At 40.2% G+C, this 13,365-nt stretch overlaps 1 protein-coding gene across 4 annotated transcripts; it reads right to left on the bottom strand.

The window, feature by feature from the left end:
- Window positions 1–2,638: 2,638 nt before the first annotated feature.
- On the bottom strand, window positions 2,639–13,362 carry LOC125695520 (collagenase 3-like). 4 transcript variants are annotated; one of them, XM_048950100.1, is made up of 13 exons: window positions 13,275–13,362; window positions 11,462–12,082; window positions 10,897–11,041; window positions 9,761–10,087; window positions 9,427–9,668; window positions 8,319–8,467; window positions 8,099–8,224; window positions 6,097–6,258; window positions 5,373–5,490; window positions 4,804–4,937; window positions 4,291–4,450; window positions 3,453–3,556; window positions 2,639–3,159 (listed from the first exon to the last, which is right to left on the bottom strand). In XM_048950100.1, the coding sequence occupies exons 4-13, from the start codon at window positions 9,869–9,871 to the stop codon at window positions 3,059–3,061; spliced, it is 1,407 nt and encodes a 468-aa protein (XP_048806057.1). In that variant the 5' UTR covers window positions 9,872–10,087; window positions 10,897–11,041; window positions 11,462–12,082; window positions 13,275–13,362; the 3' UTR covers window positions 2,639–3,058. The 4 variants fall into 4 exon arrangements, with proteins under 4 accessions (XP_048806057.1, XP_048806066.1, XP_048806047.1 ...); XM_048950109.1 differs by having other exon boundaries at window positions 12,017–12,082; XM_048950090.1 differs by having other exon boundaries at window positions 10,897–12,082.
- Window positions 13,363–13,365: the final 3 nt, after the last annotated feature.

Genomic DNA, 13,365 nt, shown 5'->3' with positions numbered 1-13,365 from the left:
AAAAGGCCCAGCTTCCCATGCAGTACCTGTTCCTCTGCCAAATGTTCAGAAACGTGAATTAATTGGTGCTCATGGAAGCTTCTTTACTATTTTGACTATAGAAAATATTTTGCTGATCTTTGTACTAAAAATAATGAAAACTAACGTGAAATGTCCAGGCCCTTACATCCCTGAAGAGAGATTAAACGTAACTGCATTCCAGTGTCAAGCACTACTCAGGCAAGTGTCTATCAACAATTACACTGATATAGAAATGAATGGTTTTCTGTTTATTAGATATAGAGAATCATACTGACATTTTTCTAGCAGTTTTATCAATATAATATTGTGGAACAGGATTCCGATTTTATAAGTTTTCCTATTTGTAGTTTTCCCTTGCATGTCTTTTAAGCATTTTAAGGTCTGACATTCACTTTACCATTTTACATTCAGAATAGGCCACAATAGATGATAGGCAACATCATCTGACCATCCGCATCATGTGAATTACAGAATCAAACTCACCTAGCCTGTTCCTGTGTAAACCTGGCCATTTGTGCAGGTTCAATGGGCTTTGCTTGGGAGGCTGACATACTGAGGTGGGGGCAGGTTTTAAAGACAAAAAATACAACAAGATTGTTAGTTTAAATTAGTTATTAATATTCAAATTAGTGTGGAATTGAATTTCATAGTATTTTTTAATCATTTATGATACTTACTGTAACAATAAGAGCTAATTACAACTTCATTCTTATTCTGGAAATTTATCATAGAATCACAGAATGGTTTGGGTTGATGGGACCTTTAAGATCCAACCCCCATGCTGTACACAGACACCTCCCTCTAGACCAGTTTGCTCAAAGCTCCATCCAGCCTGGCTTTATGCTTCCAGGATATCCGTAACCATTCTGGGCAACCTGTTCCAGTGTCTCACCACTCTAACAGTAAAGAATTTCTTCCTAGTATCTAGTCTAAATTTAGCCTCTTGCAACTTAAAGCCATTTCCTCCCGTCCTGCCACTGTCTGACCTTACAAAAAGTCCCTCCCCAGCTTTCCTATAGGCCCCCTTCAGGTACTGGAAGGCCGCTATAAGGCCTTCCCCCAGGAGCCTTCCCTTCTCCAGGCTGAAGGGCCCCAAATCTCAGCCTATCCTCATATGGGAGGTGCTCCAGTCCTCTGATCATCTTCGTGGCCCTCCTCTGGACATACTCCCACAGCCCCATGTCCTTCTTGTGTTGGGGTCTCCAGAACTGGACACAGTACTCCAGGTGGGGTCACACGAGAGCAGAGCAGAGGGGCAGAATCACCTCCCTCGCCCTGCTGGTCATGTTTTTCTTGGTGCAACCCAGGATACAGTTGGCCTTCTGGGCTGCAAGCACACATTGCTGGCACATGTTGAGTCTTTCATCAACTGACACTCCCAAATCCTTCTCCTCAGAGCTGCTCTCATGCCATTCTCTTCCCAACCTGTACCTGTGCTGGGGATTGCCCTTACCCAGCATTTGGCCTTGTTGAACTTCATGAGGTTGGCTTGGGGTTGGTGATTATTTTGTATTTTCCCTCTTCCTGTCTTTTCTATAAAATCAATTATGTTAAAACAAAAAAACAAAACCCAAAACTTTAGTAAAAACTCCTCAAGATAAGAATGTACTAGAATTTTGAGGTGAAAAAATTGACGAATAAAATGCACAGTATAGCTTTCTCAGTTTTTCAGTCCATAGCTCTATCTTGCTTTTATGACATGCAGTGAAGGGTATCTTAACTGAAACAATTCCACAGTGTCACTTTATTCCTCCAGTTTATTTAAAACTACTTTCTTAAACTGAGAAATAATCACAGTCCCATTTCATTTTCAGTGATTGAAAACAAAACAAAACAAACAAACAACAACAAAAATCACAAAAGAAGCCCCCAGAATTTCTATGGTACCAAAACAATTGCTATAAATACTGAAAAGGTGACAAACATGAAAAGGTTTTATTTTGAATATTTTGATTTGAACGTTTGAGTTCTCTGCCAGCACAGATAGGCATAACCTCTTTGAATGTCACTTGAATCACTTCACAGCAGCTGGAAACACGGGCTGTGTTACCAGATGAAAGGCTTCAACCTGTGTGATTCCCTTCGTATTGCTTTCTGTCTTCCCCCAGTGTCGTACAAACTGATGATTTCTGCAGGGAATACTGTTCCTTTTTCCTGCTTTTCTGTCTGCTTTGAGATGCTGCCTTGCTGCCTCTATGCATTCAGTTTCTTTCACATATAACATGGACATCCCTTTCTAGGGAGACATTCCCATTTAGATGGGGATACATTTAAATAACTTTGGGTTCCCTAACTTCAGTGTTGCAGCCTGGTGTTATCTTGCTCAGGGAAACACCATGCTGTCCTGACTTATTTCTTACAGATCTGGATCCCCAGTACTTTAGAAATTCTTTCTTTCTTTACTAGGAGAGTGGTTAGGCCCTGGAACGGGCTGCCCAGGGAGGTTGTGGATGCCCCGTCCTTGGACGTGTTCAAGGCCAGGTTGGACGGGGTCCTGGGTAACCTGATCTAAATGTGTATGTTTGGTGGCCCTGCTAGGCAGGGGGGTTGGAACTACATGATACTTGGGGTCCCTTCCAACCTGGGTGATTCTGTGATTCTGTGATTCTGTGAAATAATTTTGCGAAGAGCACAAGGATTAATTTTAAAATAAAACATTCCAGGGAGTATTAGCTCTATTTCTTCAGAAATACTACAAAGTTCTAAGAAGTTGCTAGATTGCTGGGACTTAGTCATGCTTACGATCATGAAGAATGTATCCATCTCCTCACTTTAATGCTAGACAAACTTTAAATGGTGTAATGCCCCTTAAAATGAGTATCATTTCTTTCCTGTTTTCCTATTAATTTAATGCAGTTCCAGACTGACATAGAGCTGTATAGTTCCATATATACAGTATATGAGTATACGTTTGGTTCTAGGTAGCCAGTGCTTTTTCACAGAACTCTGCTTTCTTCTAATAAACTTGTATGCCTGAATTATTATTTCCGCGTACTAAAAGCTGCTCTGCAGCTTGTAGCATGGCACTCATCTGTACTTAGCACCAAAATAAGGAGTTAGTATGCAGGATGCGGACAATTCTTTTACTCCAGATGCTGTATTCAAACTGCAGTGGTCCATTGAAGAAGTACAGGTAACCTGAGGAAAAAGAAAGTTGAAATGAATTTAAATTGAAAAATCTATTTCTATTACTATTACTATTATTACTACTACTGTTACTATCTACTTTGACTCTGAAGATATACATCTCCATATTTTATAATAATATAATTGTCAAAGAATAATTGAGATCAGAAACCTGATCTAGGCAAGAACAGAAGTATTGATGTCAAAAAAGTCAGAATTACAAATGACAGAATATCCTACAGAACATTAATGTCAAGCTTCAGCCACAACTAATAGTAATAAAGCTTCATTGTCAGGTTACCTACCATTTCTTTGGTAGACTGCATCCACTCTATCACCAATTCCTGCAAATTCATCTTCTATGAACTTGGGGTAGCCCGTGTCCATAACCTCTGTCTCTTCATCGTAACTACATTAAGCATAAAAGAAAATAAAAATTCAGAGAACTTAGCCTGGTCTGTTCCCTTGCATGCTTTGAAGTTACCCACACCAAGAGAAGCCAGCAGCCATTAGATCTCTTATGATCAGTGCAATAATAAAACTCAAGGCAATAAGTAGAGCACCATTACACCAGAACACACTCTCAATAATCACAAAACCAGTAAAGTCACATTTTCAGAAGTGCATAAACTACCTAAACTACCCATTATAGGGAAATGATTGTACATCAGCTTATCAGCAGTGTGATTCTGCCCTCAGGCTGCTTGACATGGAGATTATTGGAAGGGATGGTAATATATTTTCCAAATATGTGAGAGACCTGGCTGCAAGCCCCCCTCCTGGCCAAGAAAAACAGCCATTGTCAAGTAAGCTAGATGTCCTGCTCCCACAGGAGCCATATGAACAACTTTAGGGAGCAAGATAAAACTTTATCTAGAAGATTCATCCATGTTATAGACTCTCATGGATAGGGCAATTTGTTCTTTCCTTTCTTTCACTCTTTCAGTTTTTACAAGCTGTGCTCATATTTATAAAAATCCTGCATGCACTTTCATGATATATTCTAGACAAATGTCACACCTGTGAAAACCATAGACTGACAACATCTGAAGCATAACGCGAAATATTTGCTGATCTTTTGACACTTCTGCACACGTTATGAAAAGGGCATTGAAAAGAAGCACCAGTCTGTTTGCAGCTTACCTCCAGTACTTATTCCCTGTAAAAAAGAGAGTCTTGCCAGTGTCATCAATATGGACCACTGCATCTATCCTTTTCATTTCTTTTGGGAATCCCATTTCATATATCTTTTTAGGAAAGCCTTCAACTATGTCATAGCCATTCAGAGCCCAAACCTTCTTTCCTGAAAATAGGAATAAAGCATGTATTATTCTTTTCTAAAGGCTGAGCTTTGAGAGAATGATAAAATGAAGACGGTACGATCCTTGTTTTCATATATCAAACAGATTCTTAGGCCACATACTCCATGGGTATTAAACTATTCATGCTAAAAGTAATCCTAGGCATAGGAGCTTGATTGTACAGCTCCTAAGTTAATGAAAGTTATGTAGGTTTACATGGGGTGGAGCCTGCATTCATTGTATTTTGTGTAAGGAAGATAGAATGTTATGTACATCCATTCATTACCTCTCTGTCTCTCATTGAACTTGAGTGAATATGTAGATTTTCCTGCCAACAACAAAACAAAAAACTCACCTTTAAACATGAAGACAAGATCTTTAATGGGGTTTTCATAAGCTGCATCTATTTTGTTTGGAAGCTCTGGCCAAAAGGATTTAATTAAAACAAGTTCTGCTTCAACCATCTGAGGGTGCAGTCTCCAGAAAAACCTAGTTCAGAAAAAAAGAATAACAGAGAAGTTGGGGTGCTCTTTGTTTTTTTTTTTTTTTTGTATGTCTGGTTGGTTGTTTTTTTTCATTCAGAATAAGAGAAACAATTGCACTCAATGTAAGGTTTCTGAATCTAGTATAACTTCATCAAAATAAATGCGAGTAGATTTATGTGCATTGACAAAAGCCCTGTGAAATGAAAAATATGAAGAAATAGTGCAGCCTTCAGCCATATCAGCTGCATTTCACATTGTTGGGCAGTCTGGGATGTAATTGCACTGCAAGTCCTGCCTAAAAACACATGTGATATAACTTCTTAAAAACATCAATGCTGATTTGGGAATTTTTATATTTACATAGATCTTCAGTGAAAAACTCCAATGGCTCTCAAATTTTATCAAGTAGCCACTGTCCATTACACAACAGACTCTTTACCTGTCCTTGAAGACCAGCATTTCTCCACGAAGTTTTGTTATGGCATCAATTGATAAATCTGCAGCACATTGCTCTGGTGTTTTGGGATGTTTTGGGTTGGGATCTCTGTCTCCAGGACCTGGAACGATATAATATGATAACAGTTTGTCAGCTTTCCTGTTCTATGGCTCATAATATTGCATAGGATATGGAAATGTCCCCAAAAACCACCATGAATAAAAGCAGAATGGCAAATGATTTGTACCAGAGAAAGTCTGTTTCCTCTTTCTCTCCTTTAGCCAAATGCATTATAGACTTTGTAGTTCAGCTGCAAAGATACTAAATGGACTAATTTCCTTTATCCTAATTCTGAAGATCCTCTAAAAGTTTTATTCTTTCCATGACTGAAACCTGAATATTTTTGTTCTCCCTTCTATATCTGCCTATTTTACATTCTCAGGCAAAAAAATAAAAGGAATCTGCGTGCTCTCTTTTTCCACCTCATCAAAGAAACAGCACAGCTACCAACAGTCCTCTGCAGTATTACTTTCTTTTTTATCCCCTCGAACTACTAAATCTAAGCATCTTTTGTCCTTTAGTCGGATTGCCATGAGTTCAGTGATTAGGACTTAATCAATCATGAGTGTTGCTACTGAACATCTGAAGGCCTTTAGTAACTGTGCAGCATATCTGTAACAGGTTATAATGACACAGGCAATACATATTTTACATTATACAGACTTACCATAGAGCTCTTGGATCCCTTGCACATCATCATCAGGAAGCACAAAACCAGATTTTCCAGTATAAGTGTAAATTGGGAACATCAGTGCTCCAGGGTCTCTGGAGTGTTCAAGTCCCAGCGAATGGCCAAATTCATGAGCAGCAACAAGAAACAAGTTATATCCTATAACAAATGACAACAGAAGTAAATGTATACCTCCCCATACAGCCAAGGTGCACTGGACTACTCAGCCTTAACACTGTGATTTAATGTGAGGTAACGAAGGAGAGAGAAATGGAAGAATTATATATAATTTCTTGACTTTTTCCATCTACTAGAACGTTTGTTTTAAGAAGGGCTTAATCAACTGCCTCATAGCTGGTCTTCAACTATCTCTTATTTGACACTGTTCTGTAGGCAGCTTTGATTCCTTGATGGATTCCTTGAAATTTCTTAGTGATGCTGAAAGATCTAGGATGAAGTCTTAGTGATACTTAAATAAAGAAAAAAAATTTTGTTGGGAATTCACTTCCAGTGGAAAGTCTGCATTGTTTTTGTATGGCAATAATTCTAGAAAGGTGAAATAGCACTACAAAAAATTAATGTTTTGTTCTATTAAAGCTCTCTGCTGAATAGACAAGGAGAGGAATTTTCAAATTAGTTATGAGTAGTTGACTTCCAGCTGTGCAAAGTATATCATAGAATCATAGAATTGCAAGGTTGGAAATGACCTGCAGGATCATCTAGTCCAACTGTCCTCCCATCACCATTGCTAGCTCAAATGCTAAACTGTAGCTCCTCATCCAGACCCCTCTTGAACACTGCCAGGGACGGCGACTCCACCACCTCCCTGGGCAGCCATTCCAGTGCCTGACCACCCTCTGAGAGAAAAAGTTTTTCCTCATGTCCAACCTAAACCTCCTCTGGTACAACTTGTGGCCATTTCCCCGGGTCCTGTTTGTTCCTGGGAGAAAAAGCCAAACCCCTCTTCACCACAGCCTCCCTTCAGGAAGTTGTAGAGTGCAATGAGGTCTCCCCTGAGCCTCCTCTTCTCCAGACTGAACAATCCCAGCTCCTTCAGCCGCTCCTCATAAGACTTGTGCTCCAGACCCCTCAGCAGTTTCGTTGCCCTTCTCTGGACACGCTCCAGGGCCTCAATGTCTTTTTTGTGGTGAGGGCCCAAAACTGAACACAGTACTCGAGGTGTGGCCTCACCAGTGCTGAGTACAGGGGGATGATCACCTCCCTGCTCCTGCTGGCCACACTATTTCTAATGCAGGCCAGGATGCCGTTGGCCCTCTTGGCCACCTGGGCACACTGTCGGCTCATGTTCAGCTGAGCATCAACCAACACCCCCAGGTCCCTTTCCTCCTCACAGCCGTCATCCAGCCACTCATCCCCAAGCCTATAGCACTGCAGAGCTTATTGTGGCCAAAATGCAGGACCCGATACTTGGCCTTCTTGAACCTCATCCCATTCACCTCAGCCCAGTGATCCAGCTTATCTAGATCCCTCTGAAGGGCCTCCCTACCCTCAGGCAGATCAACACTACTTCCCAACTTGGTGTCAACTGAAAACTTACTGAGGGTGCACCCAATCTCTTCATCTAGGTCTGAATAAAGATATTAAATAAGATGGGCCCCAATACAGACCCCTGGGGGACACAACTTGTAACAGGTTGCCAGCTGGACTTCACTCAATTAGCCACTACATATGTTTTTTCCAAAAGATGCAGTGAGGTCATTCCTGACTAGTTGTCCATGAGCTGTAAGTAAAATGCCAAGCTGACAGAGCACATTAAATATGCATTTTTAAAAATTGCTCCACATAAGATATGTATATCTTAAAATTTATGGTTTGCATATGTTATATTCCCATTTATGATTAGCAATTAAATCCACTTTCCAAGGAGTAGACAGTGAACATATGACCTAAAGAACAGTAAACAGAAAAAAACAGACTGAAACAAAACCATTTACAATTGTCCATCACCATTTAAAATAATCTCAGGAACCTCTCTTACCTTTAGAATCATTTGACCAAGTTTCATCATCATCAAAATGGGCATCTCCTCCATAGTCTGGACCAGGAGGGAAGGCATGAGCCAGTAATCCAGAGGGTCCATCAAAGGGGTAAAAGTCACCATGTTCTATAAAATAGCACTCAAACCAATTAAATCAATTATATCTCATCAAATTGGCAACAATATAACTATAATGTAAGAAGAACATGCTTTGTCTTACCTTTAGTGCCAAAGGAGATCATGATATCAGCAGTGCCACTTCGTATTCTGGTGAAGTTAAGGGGTGTCACATCAGACCAAACCTTGAATGCTTTTTTGAAGGCTCTCTCTACTTCAGCGCGTCTCAGATCGTGAGTGTAACTCACAATTCTATCAAACAGAATAATGTCTCTGGTTTAATTATGCAGATTGAAGAAAGTATTTAATACACTTTCATCTGTCTGTACACTGCATTAAAAAGTTTTGCTTGTTACCTCCCTGTGTTCTTATCTGAACATAAAGACCTGAACAGTTGCATACAATATTCCAAGAAATAAAAATAACCATTTCCATTTTCACTGTGGTTACTCAGATTCAACAGATCTCTATAATTGGTTTTACCTGAGTATTTAGAAAAAGACATATATTCATTAAGCCATATCATTAACTTAAAACTATTTTAATGCCATTTAAAATGTCTAATGACCCTCGTTTTCTGCAGAGGCTAAGCATGATCCAAAGAGGCTTTGTGGGCCAGCATCACCGGCATTAAAGTAATATTTTTTACCAGATACTGGACTGATATCTCTGAAAGAATTCAGTGATTTTATACTGGCTGCAGCTAACTGAAACACCATACCGATGGCACTGGTATTTAGGAAAATGAAGCCATCATGCTGTGGGAGAGCTCCCTCTCTGGCAGATTTGTCTAGGACAGGTCTAGAGGGAGCAGATGCCAAACCAGAGACAAGAGAGATCTAATGATTGAGCTCTGTGAGGATCAGAGGTGAGATGCGTGATTCCTATCCCTCTTTCATTTAGAACTGTGGATGTGCTCAGTGTCTACATGGAGGCCAGCTCACTTCAGCTTGCTTAGTAGCTCACCAGTAGCTCACCAGCTCTACTACATGAAAAAGCACAATGGAAGAAAATTTTTATTTCCTCCCTTGGACTGTAAGACAGGTCTAGGGGACCTTACTAAAACTCTCTAAGGGACTCAAAGAATTTTAAATAGCAATAAAAATTCTGTCAAACTTGAATACACTCTTTTCCCATCAACTTTGTATACTGAGCAACCTAAGTGACAAGTTATCTAGAATGACGGAACACTCAAAATGCCGTTCATTTACCTGTATGTTAAATTAGTTTTTGACCATTTGAGTTTTCGAGGGAAAAAGTTATATTCCCCCACATCTGGAACACCACATCTTGGTTTCTGCATGAGCTCGTATGTTTCTTCATCTAATTTTCCTGTCACCTCTAAACCAAAAAAAGCTTGCATTTCTCGAAGTTTAGAGGCCATTGTGTTGGCACTCTTCTTCATAACACCAGTGGGATTTGGACGGAGATCATAGTGAGTTCTGAGGTAGCGCTAAGAAAGGAAAAAAAAGTCATAAGCCTAGTTTCCATGCATTTCTAACTACACAACTATTTATAAAACATGCAGATTAATTTATACTGTACCTCTGCAAACCGGAGGTCTTCCTCTGTGAATTCATGGCTATCATCAAGAGGAATAGGGACCGTCAGACAAAATGACAGACCCAGCAAGAAGAAGAAGACAGCTGAAAGCATTATGTTGGATTTGTGATGTCTGATGTGTTGGAGAGCAGCTACCTTCACATTTATAGCCCTGTTCCGATGAGTCACCACTTAGGGACAAGTTAGAACTTCCTTGTCCCTGAAAGTAAACATGCTTAGACGGCCACTATTTCTTTCCTCCCCTGCACTGTGGTTTAGGCATCTGTTGTTCCACTGAGGTCTCTGAAACTGCATCTTCATATAAACAGTCTCAGGATATTTACAAAGGTTGTGGGAAGAAATCAGGAGAAGAAAATGGCACTTTTTGATTATTTTGCAATAACTTACACTGGCTTATTTCTGCTCTCTGCTAGAGTAATTATTTGTTTTCTATTTGACAGAAAATAAAAAATATATAATCAGCTTTTTTTACTTTCAAAATAAATTCTACAACTTTTCAATACTTAGATGCATCAATTCTTAATTGTTGGAATAGACCAGAAATGTTTCAGTTGTTTTTAAATGCAGCTTTGAGTAATAAGAAATGATGTTATAGATATGACATGTAATAGGACATGACATTTCCTTGTTTTTGTAAAGAAATACAACTCTAAAGCATTAACAGAAGTTTTACTTCAGGAATCCTTAAAATGGCTTTCTGTCAATCTTTCAGACTAATTTACAGCTTGAGACATACCTAAAAGCAGAAATGTTAAGTGTCAGGAAACAGTTTTGAATATCTAACAGTGTTTTTACTAGTAGCTAAGCAGATCATGCAGAGGGGCTGCTTCATACAATCTCTCTTCTTTAATAACTTAAATTTACTTTGTGAGGAGAGAACAGCTATAGATCAGTGAAACACCTACTCTAAGAGAGGCAAACTGCTACAGGCAGGCAATGAATTTGTGTATCTAGAATGACAGAAACGTGTGTTTTTCTTCTGAGGTGGAAAATAGGATGAATCAGGTGTTTTGACAGACATAGGCAATAGGCATTACTATGTTCGAAAGCTGAGCAGTGACTTCTGTCTCCCCAGGGTCACTCCAACCTCATCTGCTGCCCAGGCTTGTATCACTTACCATGCCCAGAAGTCTGGGTCCTGTTTTATCTGAATCCACCTTTCTCTTCTGTGGAGTCTATTCTCACATGGAAAACCTCAAGCAGCTTTCTGGTAGACACCAATGCATGCTTTCTAATACACACGCCCTTGCACGCTGGTGTTGCCTTGTTGACAGAACAGGAAGCAGACAAAAATCAGTGTAGCTGAATGTGACAAAGCTCAATTTTATGTAAACAGTATTAGCCTTTTATCTTACACGGTTAACAGCTAAAGAAAACAAACCTGGGAGGAATTTGCTATTTAGGCTATTTTTACCTCTCCACCCACCTCATTCAGTGCTAAATATGACTAAATCAATTAGGGATAGACAGCCTCTGTTTAGACTGTTTGCATATCCTCCTTTACATTGCCTATTACCGGTGCTGAGACTGTTTAGCAGTGGTGGCATAAAGACTAGTAATTACCTCATCTTCTTAAAAAGTGCTTCAAGGACAGCATATTGTTGATGTAATCGCCATTCTGCACTCCTTGCAGGCATTGCCATTCCTACCAGCTTATCACTAGGAGCTATGCATGCATCTTACCTGTTCCTTTCCAGCACCTCCGTATTGATATTTGCTGCACTGCGTTCATTGGTGTAGGGGTATTTGGTCACGGGGTCTGTACTTGGCTCTGGTGAGGCTGCACCTCTAGTGCTGTGTTCACTTTTGGATCCCTCACTGCAAGAACGACACTGAGGCCCTGAAGCATGTTCAGAGAAGGGCAGTGAAGGACCTGGACAAATCTTATGGGGAATGGCTGAGGGAACTGAGATTGTCTGGAGAAGGGGAGGCTCAAGGGAGACCTTATTGCTCTTTACAACTGCCTGAAAGTAGGTTGTAGTGCGGTGGGGTTCGGCCTCTTCTTCCATATAACTGATAGGACAAGAAGTGGTGGCATTTTATTGTGCCTATTAGGAAAAATTTCTTCTCAGAAAAAAATGGTAATGCATTGGAACAGTCTGTCCAGGGACGTGGTTGAGTCATCATCCCTGGGGGTGTTCAAGAAATGTGTAGATGTGGCACTGAGGGCCATGGTTTAGTGGGTATGGTGGTGATGGGTTGATGGTCAGACTAGATGGTCGTAGGTTTTTTTCCAACCTTAATGATTCTGGGATTCTGGGATTCTGTATGGAATCATTGCTCACATTCAAGCGATGCCAGAGCCTGAGTTAAAAATAAATAAATAAATAAATAAATAAATAAATTAAAAACTGTGAAGAGAGACATAAATGCAGATAAAAGCAGTCAGAAGTGGTTTGTAGACATTGTGCTGATCCCACTGCAAACAAGCAAGCTTGGAAAGCTACATTTTGTAAGCACTGACACTCACAGAACTGCTGAACAGTGAGAATTCAACAAGCACTGCAAAATTTCTGCAGTTCTGGCGTCTTGTGGGTGTGGGCAAAGTTAGCTGGACTGATGGCAGTTTTCATAGGCACAACAGAGACTGGAATGAGCATGCTGGTTTTTTTCCCTCAAGAGTAAGTGAATACAGAAGAATGGGAGAAGTGGTGAGAAGTGTCTGAAACCAGCATTATTTGAAAACAAGAACTGTGCCAACAATATTGCTTCAACATATATTTTGTGGAAAGGTGTCATGTTTTGATTTACTCCCTGTGTGTGGTGACCAAAATAGCCCTGCACAGAGAATGTGGTGAATGCTCTTTAACTCTCAAACTGCACACTCTTTACTTAAGGCAAATAAAGTCAGTAGGTCGATTTGTAAATGCACCTTAGCACAAGTTGTATTTCAAGTTGGAACATCTCCAGCGCCTACAGTCACCTAATCACATAGAGGTTGGCTTCCTATGGGAAGATATTCTGAGGCTCATGGTACAGATGGATAAATGAAGTCCCAGCATGGTTAAGATAAAAATCCAGCCATGCATCTGCAGGTGGGGATGGAGATGGAAATGATTCACATGAGCAGGTCTTCAGCAGCAATGGTAAAGTATGTTACACCCACTTGACTCCTCTAAGGTAATAGCACTCCTGTACCATTTACTGGACAAGAGATGCAATTGGAAGTGTTTTGCAAGGTCCAGGGCTGGAGTCAAGAATTATAAGCATGTTTTGTAAAGGCAATGGTTCTTGTACAAGTGGGTTCCTGCAGACCTTGTTGGCCACTATGTCATACAGAGACAAAGTGGCTGCCTTTTTGTTTGCCTACAGAGCAAGACAACTTACAGCACAACACACTTATGAGTGTGACAGTACCCATGAATAACTGTTGTTATATAAGAGCTTCTGACAGCTTTTTTCTGCTTCAGAATGAATGCAGGATCCTAACCTGTTTGTGATCCTTTCTCAGATGTCACCTTTAGTTCTTGTACATAAGCAGTGGTATCTCACTGACCTGCTCAAGAAATGGTCCATCTGTTGTGCTTCTCTTTGCAATCAGGATAGCACTCCCATATCCAAGCTGTACGAACAATTTGAGGAAGATT

Source organism: Lagopus muta, chromosome 1, assembly GCF_023343835.1.
Source record: "Lagopus muta isolate bLagMut1 chromosome 1, bLagMut1 primary, whole genome shotgun sequence".
In the NCBI taxonomy this organism is placed as follows: Eukaryota; Metazoa; Chordata; class Aves; order Galliformes; family Phasianidae; genus Lagopus; species Lagopus muta.
Note: the sequence above shows the minus strand (reverse complement) of the source record. Positions and strands in the feature narration are given on the sequence as shown.